The sequence below is a fragment of the Dermochelys coriacea genome, chromosome 11, assembly GCF_009764565.3.
Source record: "Dermochelys coriacea isolate rDerCor1 chromosome 11, rDerCor1.pri.v4, whole genome shotgun sequence".
In the NCBI taxonomy this organism is placed as follows: Eukaryota; Metazoa; Chordata; order Testudines; family Dermochelyidae; genus Dermochelys; species Dermochelys coriacea.
The window spans coordinates 52,365,482-52,389,763 of NC_050078.2; the positions used below are offsets into that span (position 1 = coordinate 52,365,482).

The following is a 24,282-nucleotide window of genomic DNA, read 5'->3' on the forward strand; positions in this document are numbered from 1 at the left end:
GTTCAAAAATCCCTTTCCCCCATTACTTTTCATTTTCTTGTATCTCTGTATTTCCTGATCCTAGCAGAGGATTGGAACTAGAAATGATGATAAAATACAGTGGAAATGTTGTTGTTGCCATATATTCCATCCACTGAAGTCTCAGTAACCTCATAAGAAAGGTTTTTTTCACAAGAATTCTTGCTTAATTTTACAAACGCAGAAGGTTCTGATCAGAGGCGACCCATGCCTGCCAATAGTGGTGGTGGCGGGGGGGGGGCGCGGAGTGAGGGCAGCCAGCTTCAGCAGTGTTACAAGTATGCTCAGTCTATGTGAGCATGCTCAGTACAAGTAAAGCAACAAATCTGGGGAGGAGGAGCTGACCCTGCCTGCCCCCACTCCCATGAATCCCCTCTAGTTCTGATCAACTTCAGGGAAGGAATGAAATGGCAGGTGCTTATTAATAATAAAGCAGAGCCACAAAATTTGGGCTGTAACTTTCCCAAAGTTCAATGTTGTTAGGATCCAGAGTTCAGGTTCAACACATTATAATAACACTTGCCAGCTACAAAGCTGAGATCCAGATCTAGATCCAGACTGAAATCTTCACAGCGTGAAGTTGTTCATTTTAGATTAGCGTCCCAAGGCAAGCGGAGAAAGAAAGAAAGAAGACAAAGATTACTTTAATATATAGGGATATATTATGACCTGATTTACAACCTGTATAACTCCATGAAAGCAAGTGGGTTTTCACAAGGGTGTGAATGAGGGCAGAAAGTGTCTTATGCAGACATTTCATTGAACTTTATCATGAGATTTCCTCTGATTCCAAGTTTGGACTGTCTTAAAATAACTAAAGAATGGCTGGCTCCAGCAATTACACAGCTTTCTATTTCTCATCATGAGTTCTTCTTTGGCTCCACTGGTTGAAGCTTGTGGTTTTTGTGCTGAAGCCCCTAGGTTTGAGCCCTACTTGATTAGCTCTGTGGCTTCAGACCATAAGGGAGATGTAGGAGGCTCTCATCAACCCCCCCTTCTGCACTATACATGAGTCAGAAGACTATTGTGGGTCAGGATTGGGCATAATGAAACTTCACTCTGTAAAGTCTAAGACTCAGATCAACATCCACTGCTACAGTTAGAAATAGCACTATCAAAGAGTCCTCTAATCAGCATCTGAGGATGTTAAGGGTCACTGATAATTATGTGTTGAAATCAAATACTTTTTTTCTGGGAAATGAGTCTGAAAAGATTTTTCTCAATTATTGATATATGAATTTAATGGATTGGAAAGGAAACAAGGAATATATTCCCAATGCATCTCCATAGTGAAAGCACACAGGGTGAAATCCTGGCCCCACTGCAGTCAATGGCAAAGTTCCCATTGACTTCAATAGGTCAGGCTTTCACCTACAGCACCTGTGTCAAGAATGGCTACTGTATGTCATACTCTTGATGATCTGTGATGATGCAACTTAATTTGGCAGTAGAAACATAGTTTTAAATGTTGATGTGGAAATGACCAATTTAGTTTAGAACAGCTATATTTCCATGGTTGTTTAAAAGGTTTTTCCTACCTGTTAAATATGCTGCACTTTGTCTATACTTCTTGGTTTGATTCCTTTGTATGTTTTATTGGTTTTTTTTTCTAGCCTACTAGTCCTACCAATGGTGTTGTCCGAGGCCCAAAAGGAGACCCGGTAAGTGATATCAGATTCTTCAAATAAATTTAAAATCACAAAGGGCCAAATCCTGCAAAGTGCTGTGTGTCCCATGCAAGCTAGTGAGAAACCTCAACTCACTTTGATGTCTTCGTCATGGAGGATTGGGCCCTAAAATTATTGGACTCTGTTGGCCAAAATCTGCTCATAATATAAATTCAGGATAATCCCATTAGCTTCAGTGGAGTTACTCCAGATTTATACCAGTAAAACAGAGAGAAGAAAGGAAAATGTGGCCCAAGGTACATATAAATTTGTAATCTTTTTAAGAAAGTTTCTGCACAGTAGAAAGAAATCTTCTGTGTTTCATTAACAGTGTTCCTTTTTATACTGAGCTGTCGATCTATTTTTGAATATTTATAGCATGTACAAGCCAGTCACTTACAATCAGGCTCAACAGGCAAAAATGTTTTTCCTTGTATGTATTTTTGTACTTCCTCTTCTCTTTCTACTTATTTGAACTGTAAACTGCATTTATATTTAATAGAAAAAAATCTCTTGTACTATGTACACTATCATCTATTCATGTACCCATCCATATGGGACCCAGATCTTACATCTGTTAACTTCAGCGTGGGCAGGATTTGGTCCATAGTGCACCGGATAGCAACATATTGAAAGACAAATACAAATATTAACTCTTGTCTATTTTGAACTTTCTAGGGTTCTCCTGGAACTCCTGGCAGACCTGGAACACCTGGCTCCCCTGGACAACCAGGCAGTCCCGGCTCTCCTGGCCAGCCTGGAGTCTGTCAGTCATGTCCCTCTATAAATGGAGGAGTAAGTCATAATTATTACATTTAGCTCTGAAGGTGTTGCTTATAAGCTCTAAGGTGAAACTGTCACCCACCCTACATGTAGGGTGAAATATACTTATTCCACTGTGCACCCTACCTGTGTCATGGGTCTCTGTGCAGCAGGAAGGCTAGCCTGAGTAGTGGTGATACCTCTGTTCTGACATGGATGGGCTCTACAGATGGGTAGGGAGTGGAAAAATCTTGAATCTTCTTCCTACCCTCAAAACACCAGCCAGCATAGATGAGCTGGGACTGTTAGCCCAAAACAGATTAACTATGGTCTACACAGATCAGAAGATCCCACCCCCTCCCACATCTATCATCGAGTGATTTATTAAGATGGAGGCAGAATAAGATGTAACACACAAATATTATTATGCCATTAGTCAGTAAACTAGACAAGGACCCCCTTCAGACAATAAACAACATAAGCAAGACACATTCGGTTGTTAATAGGTTTCAGAGTAGCAGCCGCATTAGTCTGTATTCACAAAAAGAAAAGGAGTACTTGTGGCACCTTAGAGACTAACAAATTTATTTGAGCATAAGCTTTCATGAGCTACAGCTCACTTCATCAGATGCATCGTGAAGCTCAGTGTCCTTAAACCCCCTTAACCTATGGATGTAAAACAGAGGAAAACCACAATGGGTATTACAATACCATATCCTGAAGACAGGGACACAATGACAAAAACTCAGGATACTGACAGGGAGAGTGATTAAAAACAGGGGCACTGGACACCAAATAGGAACTCAAGAACTGGGTATTCTTTTCCCTCTGGACAGGTCCTCCGGGCAGGTCTTCTTCCTCTTGGGCAGGTCTTCTCCCTCAGATAGGTCTTCAGTGCTTGCCCATGCAGGCTCTGCTTGACCTCGTAGTCCAGTACAAGTATGCGCTCACTAACGGTGGGTAGCAGTTGAGTCCAAGTATGTTAATAGAGACCAAGAATCCAAAGTCCTATGAGTCCTGGTCCCTCTGGAGCCCCTCGCAGCTAGCTGAACTGTGTAGGACACTGGCTGCCACTCAGATGGACAGCCCTGAGTGACAGGTGTGCCACTCACTAAATAACCTGCTGTTGCTAGACAGATTATGGCTGCCACTCTAACTGCCCTGACCTTTTCCTGCCTTAATTTGAAAAAGGCTGAAAGGGCACTAAATCATCTGAGGAGAAGGGTATCCAAGATGGAGGCTTAGCTGTCCTTTTACAAATCCAAGATGGACATTACATAAAACAGGTCAGAAACCGATTTTACCTAATATTTCCCCTCCTTGAAGATGTTACTGATTTACAAATAACTGCCTTCACACCTGTATTGCTCAAGCGACAGATACTCTGGAGAATCTAGACTTGTTAGCCATCTTTCAAAGCTTTAACTTTACCCATCCTATCACTATGAAAACAAGGATAAGGGTAAGACCTTGAATAATCAAAATAACCACAAAAGGATGCAGGAAAATGTGCCAGGCCTGGGACAACTCTGTAGAAGTGGCAAACAGAGTTTCCCACCAATGGGCAAAACTTGAACTTTTTACCACTTTTTTTAATCTGTGCAGTGGAGTGATGCACTGATATCAGTAAACTCTTGCCCTCCTTTTCCAGGTCTTTTACTAAGGTTTCTAATTCTGGATGCTGTATTAATTGCTGTAATACATCAATGTTGATCCCTATGTTCATAGGATATGAACTATACAGCTGATAGTGATGGTTTGCACATTTAACTTCTCAGATGTAAACATAACATCGCATCCTTGTACAAGTGCAAAACATAGATAGAAATTCACATTTGGATAATTTTCAACAGGGTAAAAGAAGTTCACAAGGCACTTCCTACAAAAACTTCTTATGCACAAACAATTAATGTTGATCACAACGACCTGAGACTGGCTGCCTCAGTGGGGTTCCAGATTATAATGACACTTGCCCTGATTGCTATTAAGGCAGATATGGGGTCCTTATAGACCTCTGTGGAACATATGTATCCATGTTCCTCCTCCCAGACACATGCGTCTAGATTGACAGAGTGATATTCCTCTTGCTCTATGAGTGCCCACTTAGGGATATCTATGGGTGTCATTATGGTATTATTAACTATTATTCCCAAAGGGATCAGGGGACATATACAATTAGTGCTGGCATTAGCAATAGTTAAGAAGTGAGCCATGATTTCTCTTGAGTCTGGATTATAAACAAAATCCACCTTCCTTAGACCTCTATGGAAAAGTCTACTATTGACTTCAGTGGCGGTTGGACTAGGTCAACAGAGGTGTGGTTTCAAGAGGAAACTTGGGAACAAGCTCAAAAGGAGTGACCCATGCTCTGTTAAGATGTTACCTGTTAACTTGTCTGGGGATAAGAGAAGAGAGGATGGAAAAGGGCAGTTGGTTCCTCACATCAGGCAGATCTATAGTACAGTACAGGGTCAGCTGTATAGGCAGCTAAAGTAATTCTGACCACCAGGCTGGGCACAAAGGAAGATGCTATATGCGCTTCCATTGGGATGACTTTTGAAACGTGCAGAATTGTAACATTGCGAAACAGCTTATATAAATGAGTTATTTCCCATACAATGTGCCATATGAAGTCTGTATGTTGCCTGATTTGATTTATAATGGACTCTCTTGTTTTGATCTCTCTGTTGCAGAATTTTTCTCCTCAGTATGACTCCTATGATACCAAGGCTGGTGGTGGTGGACCCATATATCCACCTGTTATTGTAAGATAGTAACCTTTTCTCTTTCCCTTTTTTAAGAGCACCTTTTCCTTTTGTAGATTGTATCTTTGATATTTATGCCTTTCCTATTGAACAAATAAGGTTATTTATTGAATTGCTGACTGCAAATGGAATAAAGTTTAAGGAAGAGTTTGTCCTGGAAGTATCATTCTAGGGTGACTCCAAATGGATAGATTATATGAAACTGCATGGTTGCTTGATCCTTTACCAATTTTTCTCTTCATCTCTCCATCCCATTTCTAGATCTTCACTCTCTGCCCTTCCTCCCAGCTGATTCTCTCTCACACAATACCTCTTTTCTTATTTTCATCTCTTCTCCTTTCTGTATTCTCCTCACCTTTGTTCCCTGCCTCTTCCATTTTCTACCTCTCATTATGCTTCCACAAACTGCTTTTCTTTCCTCCACCCTGAATGCTTTTATCTCACCCTTCCCCTTCTTCTTTCTGACAGCATTCAAGACCATTCATGCTCAGTGTAATCCTCTATCCCAGTTTGTATTTCCACAGTTCAAATATTGCTCTATGGCAGACCAATATATTCCTTTCATTTTCTTCCTTTCATCCCAGATGCAGCCAGAGCATCCGACTGTGATCTTTGCTACCCACAGTACTTCAGCCTATGCACTCAGGATGCTGAATCTGCCCATTACGCCTGGCACAAACTTTTCAATTTTTTTTAATTAGATCAAACACACATTGGATGAAACAATCATATCCATGAGTTACTTCCTCCATAAAGTTCATCCAGAAAACATATCTGCTTAATTTTTTCTGTATGTATTCGGTTTGTAAGGTCATTCATCACAGCTAACATGGAGTGTCCTTACAAGAGTGATATTCCATTGATAAATACAAGTGCCTTCTGACAGAGTCATGGAATACTGTGCAATCTCTAATGGACATTGTGAACTATTATCTGAAATTGGTTGCTGCTTCATTGCTGATTCATTACAATCATTATTTCCTAGTCTACATAACAAGGATTGTATGTCACATGCCGTACCATGCGAAAGCAGCACCAAACAAACATGTTATTTCTCTGTGTTCCATCAGATGATTGTATTGAATGAATGGTAGACTTCTTTTACTGAACTGCAGTTCATTATTTTCTCAGTTTTGTTTTCTCTCATTTTTTCTACCTCATTCATTCATTCATTCATTTTCATTTCCTTACAGATTTTACTCACAGCTTGTCATGTCATATCATCTACATTCTGCTACTTGGCTTCCTAACACGAGATGTGCTGAACCACACAGATAACAGAGATACATTTCAGTTCAACAAACATCGTTGCTACACTGTGTTTTGGCATTTATATTAAAGATACTTAGATTTCTTATATATGGTTCACTGGACACAGGGCATGTTTTTAACCTGATTGAATAGCCTACATCCTTTGCTGTCTGTTTTTGCCATACTGTGTCCTATCAAATTGTTTTACACTGCATCATAGAATAAACTGATGTGATGTGAATAATAGACACATCTAAATGTGCTATTCTGTGATGTATTATAAATCTCAACAACATTTTGATTTTTGTTTTACTAAATTCTTGCTGTTAATTCAGGTAAATACCTAATCCAAATAGTTGGAAAGGCTAATGGACTTATCTTTAGCGCAAATATATTTTCCTTATAGGGGGTTAACCATGACTGGTATTTCATTATCCGCACATCTCTCCACCATTGTTATTACAATGTCTTTTCACTGCATGTAAAGACACTGTTGGTCTTTTAACTTTACATGTCAATTTCTCCTCATTGGCTTTCATTTCTCTTACATAATAACTGTTCACTTACTGTTTCTCTGAACCAACCATAATTTACAGCTAAACAATTCCAATTTATTCACAGTTTGGAGACATTGCTAACAAGCAAATGCCATTCTTAACTATGGATTTATTTCCTCAGTGTGTACTTTGAAAAATAACATGTTTTGTTCAGTTTGTAGCCACACATGGATGCAGCATGAATCCAATTTCCTTTCATGTTAAATTATTCTAATAATCACACATGTGATGATACAAGCAAGTAGACTGACACAGTTCTAAGCCATTAGATATACTTTCTGATTGAGACACAACTACTACTGTGATTTTCTTTATCAAATCTGAACAAATATGTGAAATAGTATTTATAGTGGTTGGATTAATTTACTGTAGTGAAAATGAAATTGATGTGAAATATATTTCCTATGTTGTAAATCATGGAATATTATCTGTTCTGTGAAATATATTATCTATGCTGTAAGTCATGGAACATACTTCCTCTGCTGTGGAATGTATTATCTATTCTGTACGTCATGGAATATTTTTCCTCTGCTATATAATATAGAATCCATGCTGTAAAGCATGGAATATATTTCCTATGCTGTGGAATATATTACTTCTGTTATAACTCAGATACACCCATTGACTATACCACATCAACTAAAGCTTAATTGAAGACATTTTTTTTATTTGAACAATTGAATGCAGGTCTAGCAAAACTTGCAGTTTTTTCCTCATGTTGTTCCTCATGTTCCATTGATGCATGCTTCCTTGTTTGTTGCTACTTAACTTATAGGTATTTAACATGCAATATTAACATACTTGTAAATCTTAAAATTTTCTGGGACAAATTTTGCTGTCACTTGCACCAATTTAAATCTGAAATAGCTCCACTGAGTTCACAAGAGTTATTTCATACAAAGAGCAGAATGTAGTCCACTATGTCCTTTTACTACCCCAGATATCATTTAATTTGTATGGTGTAGTATTGTACCACTTAAGAAAATCAGTGCATTGGCTAACATTCATGAAACCCTGCCAAGTATCAGAAATATAAAATTAAACAGTTAGAAGTCCGAAGAGGTGTACAGGGCATAAACCTTTTCACAGCATGAAGGTTATGTTGCCAAAGCACATCCTGCCCTAATGGATTGTACATGTGCATGTAATACCAAGCATACAGAGAGAAGAAATTATCATCTAACAAATGCTGATTTTAGTCTCAAATTAGTTATAGAAATCCAAAAGTGGCACAGGTAGAATAATCTGTGGGTTTACTGGCGTCATTTGGCTCCAGCATACTGGGGTCTGCGTTAAGACGCCATCTTGGACATAACTGTGTCCAGACTAATAGAACTCATTTGCATTGAGGAGATGAGGTGCTTGGGTCCATTAAGGAAGCTGATACTCTTTTACCCTAGGAATATTCCTTGCAGCAGATTTATGAAATGTCCTTGGTATTTGCCTTATAGCAAGTGGTTTATCCTTCATTTTAGCTGGACAAAAGGCAATATAACAACATCCTTTGGCGGTTTAAATGTCTAGAGGAAAGAAATATTAACCTGGAGTAAAAGGGTGGAGTCAGAAGGACCCTCTTCTGGTTCAGTTAATCAGAGCCTGTATTGTATGACTGCAGTATGCCACTGCAAAACACCAAACAAATTTGATTTAAGTCTTTCCTGGAGAGATTGTAACTACTGGAGATTATGACCCACAATCAAAATACACTGCACAGTCATACAGTGAAAGTACATTCTCTTTCTGCTGGGTTTCTCTAAGATACTAAGGTTAAAATTTGTTACAGTCCTCTCAATACTGATAGGAAATTTTCCACCATCTCTACTATATTTCATTGCAGACTTCTGCTCTACAGCAATAGGCATCCATACTGAACTGTCTTTTATTGTCATTCCTGTCTATGGTTATGATCCTAATAAGGATTTATAAATAGATTTTGATGTAATGACTATTTTTATATATACATTTTAGGGTGGTTTAGGAGCTCCCGGCCCACCTGGCCTGCCTGGCCCAGCTGGTCAACCAGGCCCCCCCGTAAGTAAAATTCAGCCTTGCTATGTACATCTTGTCCCCTGAAATATACAGCCCCTATTCTCTCTCCTTGAATTTTGGCATGTTTTCAACCAACAAATCTAGATGCTGAGAATTTTATGAACATGTTGTGTTCTTTTATTGGTCTGTAATATCTTAGGAACAAATGACTCAATACCAGATTCTGCCCTTTCTTAGACCCCATGCACTCTCACTGAAATCAGTGGAATTATATGGCATGTAAATCGACATAGACTATGACCCTTAAAGATGCCTAAATTCCAATTTTACTTATGGTCCACTGATAATGCTCCAGCCTCTTAATTCATACATACATTTAACAGCCCTGGTCATCTAAAGTGAATCTGGAAATTCCAGTGCATGTCCAGCAATATGCTATGGGCTTTGGATTTTTTAATGTGAATCTCCATTTAGTGGAGTAGTTCAATCCATATTGCACAGGGGCTTATTTCAATTGAATTATTTGATCCTGTCAGTTTGCTTCCCTCTGGTTGTTCAGTAATTGTTCTGGGTGAATTATTTATTATGATTATGAGAGTATTGCATATATGTAAGAACTCCTGGGGAAAAAAAGTGATTCTCAGCTGTGTTCTTCTACATATTAGGGTACTCATGGATTACCAAGGTTCCCCTGGTGAGCCTGGACAACCTGGCCCTTCTGTAAGTATCACTTACATTACTATTCGCTTAAAAGTCATGTTCTTGCAGGCTTTCCATAGGCATATGGCCACCTTGCCTGAGTTAAGGACGTTAGGATTGATGCCTTAAAAAATGAATTGGTAGAAGGAATATAGTCTATGCAACCGTATTTGTTCAACCTTTTTAAAAAAGAAACAAGTCACACCAGACTTTTCAGTAGAATGGTAATAATCCATATGAATACATGTAGGAAAAAATTACTTCACTTTGGGTCTGATCCAAACCCCATTGAAGTCAAGTGTAATCTTTCCATTGACTTTAATGGGCTTTGGATCAGGCCTTATGAAAGGAAAACCCACAGAGAAGCAATTTTTTCTGCACATATTCGCTATGGACCAAATTCAGTTCTATGGTGTACTAACCATTAGGGATGAGCAGTATTTGATGCAAATACTGCTCACGAAAATAGAGATAATTTTGAAAATAGAGATACCCTTAAAATAATTAAACCCATTGCAAATTCTCCTTTTCATTGCTGATCAAATTCCTCTCCTATTTGGCTGAGGACTAATTTATCCATTAGTTCACACATTCAGACATGAATCTCTCATTTCACTCCTGTGGGCTCACCAAAGTGACTGGAACTTTATTAAACAATCTATGACATTTAGCTGGTTACTGCTTTTCATAAGCCTACCACACATAGTAATAGGAAGAACATATCTGTGATGCATTTAAACATTTATGGAATAATTTAAACCCACGTCAGCTGAATACTAGATAGGACAAAAACCTAGGCAGGATTGAACAGAGGTATAAAAATAGTGACTGCATACATGGTAATGCTGGTAAATCCTGTTGACTTCAATGGAACTATGCCAATTTACACCTAAGGATCTGGCCCAATAATACTTTTAATCCCCAAAACTGAAAGTTTCCCTGTTCCACTGAGAGTGGGCATTAAGCAGTAAACTACGTGAGGGTTTAGGGATGGAATTAACCCTGCTATCGATGGGTTGCCTGTGTACCTGCAATGCATTCCCTCCTTGTTCCAACTGTTCCAACTCATGGGCAGCAGGTTTCTGATTCCTTGATCTACATAGTCACAAATTATGGTTCTCTAGTCCAATTCTGCCCTGCTTTCAAACCCTTCTGCACCTACTGATTTGGAGCCATATAGAGGCCCACTCTGTGGAGTGCAGTTAGTCAAATGCCTCCTTGCTCACCACTGTCATGAGGTGCAGCATGCCTTGGGCCAGACCTCCCACGGGGTGGATTAACCCTGAATGACTGCCCACTGTATTTACCAAAGCTCTGTATTGCAGCTCTGCAATATTTCATTTTAATACAACTGTTATTTGTGCATGATGGAAGGGAAATTCATCTTTATTTTGTTTTCAGGGACCTCCAGGACCCCCAGGATTAGTAGGCCCAGCGTGTTCCTCAGGAAAGATGTAAGTTCAATATTACAGAATATAGTGGAGGAGGATCAAAATTACTGTGTGGTGTTATTAAGCAGTGTCCCTTGGTACCACTCTGTTTAAATATCTTCAGGCTATCATATGTAATCCCCTGATTTATGGATTTCATAATATGTCTGTAAAAATTTGCTCTTGGTTAAAACTTGGTATGAAATGTCTCCGTTCCAGAGGAGTTGTGACAATCTCTGGCCCCTTATGAAACATATCGCAAATAATACGTAGGCACAATAAGTGAGCTCAGGACTAAATGGCTGACTTGGCAGTTGCTCTGAATTTCTTTGCATTGGCCAGTTTTAGTTGTAAACCATAGTTTAATTTACCATTTGTATGTAAACAGCTTAGAGCAGGGATTGGCAACCTTTGGCACGTGGCCCGCCGAGCAGTTTGTTTACCTGCCACGTCCTCAGGTTCAGCCGATCATGGCTCCCACTGGCCACTGTTTGCCGCTCCAGGCCAATGGGGGCTGTGGGAAGCAGTGGCCAGCACATCCCTCGGCCTGCGCCGCTTCCCGCAGCTCCCCATTGACCTGGAGCGGCAAACTGCGGCCAGTGGAAACTGTGATCGGCCGAACCTGTGGACTTGGCAGGTAGACAAACCAGCCCGGCCCAGCAGGGGGCTTACTCTGGTGGGCCATGAGGCAAAGGTTGCCAATCCCTGGCTTAGAGTGTCTGTGCTTCTATTGTAGTTCCAAGCTTGTATGTTTGTTTGGGTGGGTTGATCTTTTTCCCTGAGTGTGCTACGGAGATGAATTGATTTTTTTTTCTAGATCCCAATATACAGTCCTTCATATTTGTCACCTCTATTTTATACAAGATCTTACAAACTTGACACCTAGCACTGAACTCATTAAGGGCCTGATCGAAAGCACAGTGCAGTCAATGGATGACTCCCATTAAGTTTAATGGGGTTTGGATCAGGCCATAAATCAGGCAGTGATAAAGATAGGATAGAGCCTACTTTTGATATGTGCCTGAAATCTTGTTCTGAGCCACATTAACTTTGAATCTTTGGGAAATGGGTTCTATGGTTATGAAAGACCAAGTTTTGGCTCACAAAACAAAATAGACTATTTTGCATGGCTATCATACAGAGATACAATCAGTCAATAAAACTCTTTGTCCCTTTTGACTGTTTCTCCATGTGTGGTAAATATCAGAGGCATCACGAGGCTTCTGTGATGCCATCATTTCTACCAAGAATAGCATGGCTAACTCTGGAACTTACTCCATGATAAGAATGGATCATGAGCTGTGAAAACAGGCTTCTAATGTAAAGACAAAATTGTGCTATGAGACAGATTTCACCCTGGTATAAACTGATGTGATGCCCTCAACCCATTGAAGTAAATGAGAGTTGCACCAGCTTATTCCAAGGTGTGTTTAGTCCTGTATTACTCGTTCTTTGCCAAAAACTGAAGTAACAACAGAGCAAAACCATTTATTCTGTCCATAGGGAGAACCTGGAAGACCAGGCAGAACTGGTGAGCGTGGATTACCTGGACCTGCGGTAAGAAAGAGCCCCCAAGAGAGCTCTTCTGAATGAAAAACCAACTTGTTATTGATTTTGCATGTTGTTAACTATACCACCAGACTGACTATGCTACTTAATATATATTAGTTTCTGTGCTTCATTACTCCACCATATTTGTAATTTACATATTCTTTTATGCTTATACGTTTAGGGCCACAAAGGACCCCCTGGTATGCCTGGATTCAATGGAATGAAAGGTCACAGAGTAAGTATTATTGTAAGGTTATTTTTGAGTGAATTACTCTAACTGAATCATTATGCAACAGGCACAAGCACTCCCTTTTGCAGAACTTTTGGAAAGTTCGGATCTGAACTTCACAACTGGCTCTTCTCTCAGTAATGGGCTTTTTGAAAATCTAAAACCCTGGCCATAAACACCCTATACTTTGGGAAAGTTCTGATCTGGATTCAAAATGTGTCCCTTTGTCCCATTTCTGCTTTTCTCTGCTTATTTTGATTTACCATTAATACTGACAAAAATAAATTACCTGGATGTATTCTTAACTACAAGCCAAATTTTTATCCCTGTATTTACATTGTTGAGAAGTTACCCAAATGAGCAGTCCTACGGAAATAAATGGGACTACTTGTGGCACTAAATACTCATCTATCTAATAAGGAGTTCATAGTCTATTTCTAAGCATGCACTGATCATCTTTTGCATTTTTATGTTCCTGAAACATTTTACAACAGGATTTGTTTAAAACTATTTGATTTTCTGTTATATTACTATTTGAACAAATATAAGCCCTCTTCCTACAATGTAAGATGTTTTAGCTTTTCAGGTTAAAAAAAAGGATGCACTTGAAGTTCAATATTGATCAAGGATTATCATGTTTTCAAGAGTACAAATGAAATGTATGTTATTTTTGGTTTCCTTAGGGCTTTGATGGAAGAGATGGAGCCAAAGGTGATAGTGGTGCTCCTGGTCTGAAGGTAAAGTGATTTTGTTGCAGCCTCTAGAAAGTATGTAATTTTACTCTGAATCAATAACATAACTGTATTTTGCATATTTGCTTCTGTAAAACCACTTACGCTTTTTAAGTCCTGGCTGATCACGTCCATATAAATAATCAATTACTCTAGGGGAGTTTGTTGTCTGCAATTGCAGCACATCTCATATGATTTTATAACAGTAACAGAGAAAAGATGGAGATTCCCATGACTGAATAGTATGTTCAACTTCTTTACTTTAAAAAGATGCTTTATTGATACACTTCAGACCCAGTTCACTTCTGTGTTACTCCAGCTTAATGCCAGAGTAACTCAATTAATTTTAATGGAATTACAGCCATGTAGAACTGAAGTAACACAATGATGGATCAGGCCCCAACCCTTTCTGTTTTAATATTTTGTGCCTGAGGTTGTTGAGACGTCTCAATCCCCATTGACTTCAGTAGAAGCTGAAGAAACTGAATACCTCATAGAAGGTGTTTAGCATCTCAAAGGATTGGGACCTTGCTTGTTACTGTGTGTCATCCCTACAAGAGATCACTAATGAAATATGGTAATAAAGATTAATTCTGTCAAAACATGATATTCTCTTTATATAACAGGGTGAAAATGGTCTTCCTGGAGAAAATGGATCACCTGGGCCAATGGTAATTTTTTTCATTATCATTTAATTGGAAGTTACAGTAACTGATACTTTTTCTGCTTAGTATTTCTTACTATCTTCCACTCTCTTCTGACTTTATTTCTTAAGAGCTTGATTCTGCCACCCTTCACACATACTGAGTACTACTTACCCATGCAGACAGCCCCATTGAAACATTTCTAAGCAAAATTGTTTTTCTTATAGTTGTTTGTTACATGGTGTCTTTGGAAATCCATTTCCCAAATTAATAATCATATGTTCTTTAGGGTCCAAGAGGTCCAGCTGGTGAAAGAGGGAGACCAGGATCTCCTGGTTCTGCTGTAAGTAATTGGAACAAAACTACAGGATTGCTATTATTTCTGTTGCATGACCCAACAGGTGTACATCATGCTTTTTAGACACACAAAATAAAAGCTCCCTGAATCACAGAGCTTACAATCTAAGTTAGATGTAGTACATCAAATAGAGTATAGGAGGATATGGCAGAATATATAGTTTCTGCAAAATCATCATGAAAATTTACCAGCCAAAGTAAGTTGTAGTAAAGGGCATACAGATTTGTCACATGCCAAGTGTCCTTAATGAGTCCTTCCTTATATTGTATGCTAATATATTATACTTTGAGGGTATAAGCTCAGCCAACAGGGTGGGCAGGATGGAGTAGAGGTTAGCATTGCAAGACTAACTAAACAAAGTGACTGCTGTAGAGAAGAGTGAGATTGTGGTGTCCCAGCTTGGTCTACAAGGGGAGGTCGTAATTAATGCCAGCTAATGCAAACAAGTCTCAACATAAAATACAACAGAACAGGGACTGTTTATGCTAGTACTCAATGTACTGAGCAATGAAGATGTGTGATACATCTACAGCAGAGGTAACAGGCCTTAAATCATTGTTAGTTCTCTTGTGCCACATTTTATCCTTTCTCTGTGGTTGTAAACTATAGTCATTCAAGAATGCATGACATCTATTGCTGTCTTATTTATTTAATCTAAAGTACGGGTCACACGCATTATGTTTTGCTTTATTAAGCATGATTGCTATGCATTAAAAAATTTCTGGTGTCTAATAACGTATTTCCTTGTCTACCACGATCTTATTATTACAGCAAAGTGCATGTACAATTGATAGACCCTTTTTGGATATTATTATTATTACTATTATTACTATTGTTATTTAATATAGTATGCAACCATACCTGAGGAATTGTGTGTACCTTAATAAAATATATAGAAATGTATGGACACACAGAAACATGGTTTGAAAGTCAATATCATTGTCCAATATCAAGTACTTGGCTTTCAGCCCCAAAGAGAATGTTTGGTATGTGATTATGTTGTATTCTTTTGGTAGGGTGCCCGTGGTAATGATGGTACTCCAGGAACATCTGGACAACCTGTAAGAAACTTAATCATTGTTTTCCCTTAACTATTGTATTGCTTAACTATTTTTCTCTTGCCCATGTGCTTGATGTGCTACAACGCCACCGATTAATTGGACATGGTTTGCCTTATGAATTGGTGTCTTAAGCAATTATAATTTTCAATAATTTTATGCTTACTATGATTGAAACATAAAACCTTTATTTTTGATGAAGAATAAAAAGAAAATAAGAGAAATCATGATCCTGTAAATAAAAAGGATGTGTATATATATCCAAGCTTTTCTCTAATTATTTACTGACAAAGATAATGGAAACTCTTTATATGGGCCAGATTTTGAATGATTTCATCATATAAGTCACCCAGCCCTAGCGCTAGACCATGATGTCAAGTTGTCTAGACTAGCTCACGAGCAACAGTGCCAATCTCAGGGCAGACTGTCAAGGAACAGGGCATAAACCCCAAACTGGCTGTATGTTCTATAATTAGATTTCATCAACCAAGTGTGAACTCCTGTCTATCTTGCCTTTGTGGTAGATTGACCCCTACACCAAAAATCACAACAATATTCAGGTTACTCCCAGTCCCAAAGAACCAGTCATTTACTCCAGGTCAGTCGTACCTCAGATCTCAAACCAAAAACAATGCTTGTAGCCAATCCTATAATACTAACTAAAGAGTTATTAACTAAGAAAAAGAAATAAGATGATTATTTACAAGGTTAAAGCAGGTAAACAGACACACACAAATGAGATACAGTCTTAGATTTCAAAAGGTAATCGTAGCTATTATAATATGCAAGTTCTATATGTCCTTTAGGGCTAGCCCAAGCCAAGCAGTTGGTGATCCCTTGCTTATGCTTAGAAACATTGCCCTCTCCAAATTCCAAGCAGCATCCTGATATAGTTCCTTCTTGTCAGCATTTTTATTCCCTTCCCCCAGAATTCAAGTTGATGGGATGAGTTCACATGCAAGCCCCCTCTTCATGAATGTGGGGGAGAGCAATCAACAAAGTCTTTGTCCTTTGATGCTTCACACTGGCTCATTTGGTCTCAATGGGCCATATAAACCATGGGGTAGCCCAACTTTTTTATTTTTCCAACTACTTAGAAATTGTAATAGTAGCAAAAATATTGTCCTCTTTTCCCTCTCACATGCTTTCATTCAAGTGATCTGTTAAAATATTTTGTGTAATATCATCTCGATAATCATACTTTTCAAATTGAAATTATTCAGGTACAAAAACATCCACATCTGATTGAAAATGTACATTGAATAAGGGTAACTAAAGTATAGGTCTGATATTTTAAAACCAGCCAAATTTCATCTTCTAGAGTATGACTCATATTTCTTGATATTTTGCCAGATGTTTCTTTTTCATGACAGAAAAAAACTCTCTCGGTCAGGCTTATTTTCAAATTAAGATTCATTCCATATGACCTTTACCTCTTGTAATAATAACTTTGCCTTCTTTATTTAAGGGTCCCCCTGGCCCTCCAGGAACTGCAGGATTTCCAGGCTCTCCAGGTGCTAAGGTATCTATTTGAAGATCTATTTTACCATATGACATATGCCTACAAATATACCTAAGAGATCCTGGTGTGTGTTTTTCACTAGATGGTTCCTCACTTTCTGGCTGCTATCACATTTCTTGGAGGTCTATAGCTGATGTATTTTCATACACAGAATTAGGCAAATCATGTTCACTTCACTCTCACAGGCACTCCCATTGCAACCAATGCATGTGAATGCAGTGAGGATTTGTCCCAAGGCCTGTAACATCTCTCACTTCTGCATATGTTTTGGAAGTTTCTCCAGGATACTTTCATGCTGACCTCTAGACACATTTACAATACAAGCAATACAATCATCCAGTAGTACTACTAATTTTGTGTGTCACCGATTCTAATGTGAAGCCCACACCTGTGCACATCACTGTCCTTGCAACTGTTGATTTGTTTACCCGTCTCCTTTTTAGCCCTTCTTCTCTGGAGAGTCTCTCTGCTCCTCCACATTAAATATACAAATTATGTGCTCTTTTTTATTCTTTTCTTATGTAAAAAGGACTAAATTGCAGCCTTGTTCCTCTAAGGAATACTGTAAGGTGCAGGATGGGGCTTTGGCAACTAGGTACTCTGATGCATTCTACCTGCACAAGAACAAGGCAGACACAATGCCTTATAGTGCATGAGGGGAAATGTGCTTTCTATCACTCTTTAGAACTGCATGAGACAATATACAGTATGTCAGCAAGTGCTGCCCTGCACATATTGCCAAATTCTAGCTGGTTGTGTTTCCTTGGATCAGTTACTGCCCATTTTGCTCAGAATAGGCTAGTGTCAGCATTCTGCCTGGGTCAGGCAAAGGTGCACTGGCTGAGGAAGAGGTAATGAGGTTAAAATGTTAATATTATCCATTGGGAGCCATACTAGAGGGAGTTCAATTTGCTCTCATACCATCTTCTTCATAGGGTGAAGCTGGTGCTCCTGGTTCCGCAGGCTCTGATGGTACCCCTGGACAAAGAGGAGAACCTGGTCCACAAGGTCATGCTGGTGCAGCTGGTTCTCCTGTAAGTAACAAACATCACATAACTCCTTGGAAATATTGTGCTTGTTATACAAACATATTGTCATGATTACGGCCATAGAAATTGATGTTTGCAAAGTGCTATGGAATTTTTGGATTTAAGGACACTGTGTTAGCATTGATTAATCATTTCTTCTTTCCAGGGCAATCCCGGAAGAGATGGAAACCCAGGTGGTAAAGGTGAAACGGTAAGTATCCCGCCAAATTGTCATTTTTTGCAATGTTATTGGTCGGGATTACAGTTTTGATTACACAGCATTCAGTAATGCCATGCTTTATTCATATTAGTGTCCTTCAATCCCACACAGGGCCCTAGTGGTATTCCTGGTGCTCCTGGGTTGAGTGGTGCCCGTGGCCCTCCTGGTCCCTCAGGTATCAATGGAATTCCTGGACAAAGAGGCCCGCCAGTGAGTTACCAACATTCTTTTCATTGCTAAGATAAAACAAGGGGATAAATTCCCTGTCACCTACAACAGTGCAAACCCATTAACAGCAGTAGGGTTGCACAGGTGTACAGGAAGTCCTCGGACTTACGACACTATTCATTCCTCAGAATTACATTGTAAATCGAAACGTTGTAAGTCGAAAACACTTTTCCCGTAGGAATCAATGGTAGGACGGGGGGATTTGTTCATGAACCAAGGCTTGATACACTATTTTCACCACAATAACCCAGTTTTTTGTACTAAATGAATTATAGATGACTAATGTTGCACCATCAATGTATTTACTGTACACTGTATTTTGTAAACAGCATTCAAATAAACATATACACTCACACATGCTGCTCAGAATGCCAGCAACACTCAGAGAGGCTCAGAAAGCCAAAGAGAACGGCACTCTGTCAAGCTTTCTGATTGATTGAGCCTGGAGCCGGGAGCCAATCAAAAACAAGCGGCAACCCTACCCGGCAAAAACCTACCCTGCTGCCTCAAAGCTAATCAGAAGCGACCCCTTCCAGTTCCATACCAGTATAATGCAACCAGGAAGTGATTTCAAGCAAACTTTATGCAAATTGAGTGTCCTAAGGGCAAAACAAGCGTCGTAGGGGCAAAACGGGCAGTCAATAGAAAAGCATCATAAGTGGCATCCAGCGTAACTCAGGCATCATAAGTCTGAGGCTGTACATAACAGAAGAATATGGCTTAGGGAGTTCTGTTAGGAGCCTTCAGCCATTTCCCATATATTTGAACTTGCCTAATCAATTCTACCATCCCTTTGAAATTGTCTATTATAATTATCCAACCAACAAAACAGAAAAGCACAGCAAAGCAAAAACTTTGGTAACAGTATAATCTTGCAAAGCCATAGTAAAATGACAGATTTTTGTCCACCATAAATATTCCAAGTGTTGAACCATATTGACATAGTTATATCTCAATATATCTCAATTGACATACAGTAGTTATAGCTTTCGGTTGTAGGAGGATGTATCTGGATGGCCCCTCAGATTTAAACTCACACCATTCATCCATTTCTAATTGTTACATGTAAAAATTTTCATCTTTTTTATTTCTAAATTTCCTTGGGCTTGCCCCTATGAAATCTACTCATAGTGTGTAAAATACTTATTCTTCTATTAACATTGAAATGAACGTGCTTTGTCCTGACAGAATTACTCCATAATTCCTCAAACCTTATTAATGCAAATTCCCATTGGCATCAAGCAAAACTGACATCAAATTTCCAGTGATTCAAAACCAGAATAACAGGTTTCAGGTTAGTCTTTATTTGCAAAAATGTAAAGGACTACTTGTGGCACCTTAGAGATAACAAATTTATTTGAGCATAAGCTTTCCTGAGCTACAGCTCACTAGAGTTTGACCCAATGGAAGCACTCACCTGAGTAAGGGTTACAGGATCATCTCTTTTATAGAGAGGATGTATAACCAGCTACAGTAGGAGTCTTCCACTTCTGTTTGACTCCTGTAAACAGATAAACCATAAAAATGAGCTGACAATTTAAATGCTGAGATATATATTTCTTATTATTATTGTTATCTAACAAACCTACTGAAATATTCTGTTATGTAGAAGCAGTAATGGAAGTGTGTTCTCTTTAGGGTGAACCTGGTAAGAACGGTGCAAAAGGAGAGCCAGGCTCACGAGGAGAGCGTGTAAGTGATTTTCTAAATATTCTAATTTCTTTAATGTATCATCATGTTTTACAAGCTTATCAATAACAGGCCAAATACAGTCCTTACCCCAGGCAAAACTTCGATTGAACTCAGTGAGAGGTTTGCCTCCACACAATATGTTTTCACTTGTTCCTGCTTTGTCACTAGGGTGAAAATGGTATTCCAGGTGCTGCTGGTCCTCCTGGTGAAGAAGGCAAAAAGGGTGCTAATGGTGAGCCAGGCACAAATGGTGTACCTGGAACACCAGGAGAAAGGGTAAGCCACTCCAAGTCACTACACTGGGTAGTTAAATCATATGTCACATACCATGTACCAAAACTTGGGATTCAAACTTTGAATCCAAATAGATATTGAACCAAACTTCCAGATGTGAACATCCCACATACTGGAAAATTCAGATCCAAATACTAATCTAGATCTGCTCTGCATGGCTTGGGTCTTTCTTTAACTTTAATGTATTTTAAAGTATTCTTCTTTTCATAGCTAGAGGGTTATTAATCTTGAAAAACTGGTGTTTCTACCCAGGATTTTGAACCGAATAAGAACACAAGAGAACAGAAAAGTATAGTATAATATGTATTAAAGACACCAAATACAATCCAGCTACAATTTGTAGAATGACACTCCATCAATTAAATTGAATTCCAGCAGATCAAATGAACATGACAAAGTTTCAGCTCTTGAAAGTGAAATTAAGATTGATTCATCCATATTCAGGATAATTAGCTGATTCTTCTGCCAACAGTTTTTTAACAATTAGATGCTACTGGTTTGTATAGAGTTTTATCATGGAATAATTATTGAAATAAATTGTTCCAGCATCATCAACAATGACAGCCTGTTGCTCATTTTAATTTCCTGTTTCCATCTAAAACAAATTAGAATTGAGATTGATTCAATTTTATATTCACTAACTTTGAAAAGTGTTTTGGAAAGTTGTGAGGAAATCAGAGATGCACAGTGAACAAAATAGGAGGAGGTTGAATGCATGAGTGAACTGCAAATGGAAAGTTGTCTTAAAACAGTGCAGACAATATTAACTAATGTCATCAAAACATTGCAACCAAGAGACCTTCTTAAAGAATGATAGAGAAGGAAAATCATTTTTCAAGGCTGAAATAGGTTAATTTTTTAAAGAAATTTAATTATTTATGAATTTATGGAAATCCTAAAGAATAGGGCCTATACAACTGCCCATTAAAGTCACTTAAAGGACTCCCTTTGACGTCAGTGGATGTTGGATTAGACCCAAAGTGCAATGTGCATACAGAAAAAGGATCTTGAATCTGTACAGCCAGGATGGAATGTCATCTCCATGTATCTTCTTCACTGAATATCACTAAAATATGAGTAAATGTGGTTGGTTGAGAAGCATCAAAGTTTGTTATTACAACATTTAAAAATATTTGGATCTATTTGCGTGAACAGAACGTTGCACACAATCTTTCAAGAAACCAGCAGATGTTTTTGATTGTCTCTGCTACATAGGTAGACTTTGCCTGTTATTTGATCCACAGGAATAAAATGTCTGCTCTCTTGCTTGGCAGGGTACCCCAGGTTCCCGTGGCATACCCGGTAGTAATGGACTTCCAGGAGAAAAGGTACATGCTTGCCCAATTTCATGAAATCCATTATAATAATGATCATTTAAATAGCTTTATTTACTTATTGTGAATGTCCAATGTCCTTTTTAAAAATATTAAGGGTCCTGCTGGTGAACGTGGTGGTCCAGGCATTGCAGGTCCAAGAGGAGCTCCAGGAGAACCTGGACGCGATGGTGGCCCTGGTCTTCCAGGAATGAGAGTAAGACAGAATGTTCTTTTAATGTGCTATTAAGATAGTTTGATGATGATCTTTATTACAGGTGGCTGAACTGGTTTGATTCAGCAACCAGAGTCAAAGTTCCAATGGGATATCAAATCTTTTTGAGATTTTCAATCCATGTCGATATCTATTTTATGTATTTAATTAATTATATTTAATAGTACACCCGGTGCACTTTGTGGTTGTGGTTAAAAATGGAACTAGAAGTGCAAAAAATACTTTAAGGACACTCCTTCTTATGGGATTTCCAACCCAGGTGTTCAAGCTCAAGAGAATTAAACAATCTGAATAAATCTTGGATAAGTGTTCAGACTTCTGAGTGCTTAGCTAAACCCCTGAACCTTCAACTGTTTGCCACCATATCTGAATTTCAATTAACTCAAAATCCTTTCAGTACATGTTGGTGATTTTCAAAGCAATGAGTTAAATCCTTTCCTCAGTGCATTAGGGAGTGTCTGAAGTTGAGTATTGCATACTTAGGGTTGTAGTAACCTCCAAAGCTGCCCTTGTGCCCTTCCACAGGAGTGTATTTGATCAGTGGACCATATAATACCAAATCAACCAGCACTGACCTGCCCCACTCCAACAACATTTCTTTACAGCTGGGAGCAGGAAGACTATATGAAGCTGCACTCCGTAGGATGCAGGAGGTACCAAACTGCTCAAGTTGCAGCTTGGCTCTTACAGTTTTTGACCCTATATAAAGTTCCATTGGATAATTTTATATTTAATCTAATTTTATAAAAAATTTGGACATTATTTTTTTCTGTTATGAAGTGTTTAGTAAATGTGCTGTTTGGTCTTTGGCATATAATATTTGATGCCCATAGACTCAATCAGAGAGAAGTTATAAGGCATTAGGCATAAAAAGCAGAAAAGTACAATGTGCTCTACTGAGAATTAGTGAGTACTGGTGACCAATATTTGTAAGTTCAAAGGTCAGCAACCACTGATTTCCCGAACAGGCTTATGAGTTATTATATTTTACACACAATAAAATAGTTTTTATTGGGAATCAATGTGATTTTCAGACATACAATGTGATATACATCATATATTTGGTAAATTGAAGAGCAAAACCAAAGTTACTAAGAATGTGCTATTAAATGTAGTTGTTTGTAAACAATAGGGACTTAATGAAAATGCTTTCATTGCGTACTTTAATTTTAGAGTATAATGATTGCTTTTTGGTACCTAAAGCAACTTCATTCCCTCTATCAAATATCTCCGAATGGGCTGAATCCCTATAAAATGAATGATTGATCAGCTAGTTCCTTGTAAATCCAATGGATTTCTTTAGTGAGCCTGAAATGGTTTTGTAAAACTAACTGTAAATAATGGTGTCTCTATAGAATGTAATCTAACAACACTAGATTAAAATTCACTAAAAATTAACATATTTTTTCTTCAAATGAAGGGTTTAACAGGAAGTCCAGGAAGCCCAGGACATGATGGCAAACCCGGCCCTCCAGTACGTACATTGCACAAATATTATATGATAGTACTCTCACTGGGCTTGCCTTTGATCTCACTTAACACCATTATCACTCCATTGGAGTCCTGGTGTGAAATGTAGGTGAGATCAGAAACATGTTTATTAGTTGTATTCTGTGTTAATTTTACAGTGACCGACTATTCCATATGTTTTTCATTGTAACGGCACTGTCCAAACCTTGTTATTTAACATCACTATAAACACTGACTCCTCTTCCACAGGAGTTTACATGTAATTTAGAAAAAATCATAAAAGTGTATTTCAAATGAAAAGTTAGCCAAAAATAACATAGTCTTTGCTCACCTTTTAACTCTTCCATTTGATTTTTTTAAACATTTCTCTACTGTTCACAGAATCATTTGTTTCTTCTAATTGTCGCTATCTCTCTCCTGCATCAGGGTAATCAGGGAGAATCTGGCCGACCTGGTCCTCCAGGCCAATCAGGTCCACGAGGTCAACCAGGTGTGATGGGTTTCCCAGGTCCTAAGGGTAATGAGGTTAGTGTAATCCCTTGACTTATAAAACATATACTTAATGGACCAG

At 38.5% G+C, this 24,282-nt stretch overlaps 1 protein-coding gene across 1 annotated transcript in view; it reads left to right on the top strand.

Moving 5' to 3' along the window:
- COL3A1 (collagen type III alpha 1 chain) overlaps positions 1-24,282 on the top strand; it is a 67,436-nt gene that overhangs the window by 23,399 nt on the left and 19,755 nt on the right. The window contains 23 exon segments of the mRNA XM_038421736.2: positions 1,632-1,679; positions 2,364-2,480; positions 5,141-5,212; positions 8,989-9,051; positions 9,675-9,686; positions 9,688-9,729; positions 11,110-11,166; positions 12,642-12,695; positions 12,871-12,924; positions 13,602-13,655; positions 14,276-14,320; positions 14,583-14,636; positions 15,668-15,712; positions 17,178-17,231; positions 18,167-18,265; positions 18,426-18,470; positions 18,591-18,689; positions 20,346-20,399; positions 20,568-20,675; positions 21,968-22,021; positions 22,125-22,223; positions 23,662-23,715; positions 24,138-24,236. Coding sequence (XP_038277664.1) covers positions 1,632-1,679; positions 2,364-2,480; positions 5,141-5,212; positions 8,989-9,051; positions 9,675-9,686; positions 9,688-9,729; positions 11,110-11,166; positions 12,642-12,695; positions 12,871-12,924; positions 13,602-13,655; positions 14,276-14,320; positions 14,583-14,636; positions 15,668-15,712; positions 17,178-17,231; positions 18,167-18,265; positions 18,426-18,470; positions 18,591-18,689; positions 20,346-20,399; positions 20,568-20,675; positions 21,968-22,021; positions 22,125-22,223; positions 23,662-23,715; positions 24,138-24,236 — 1,482 coding nt within the window.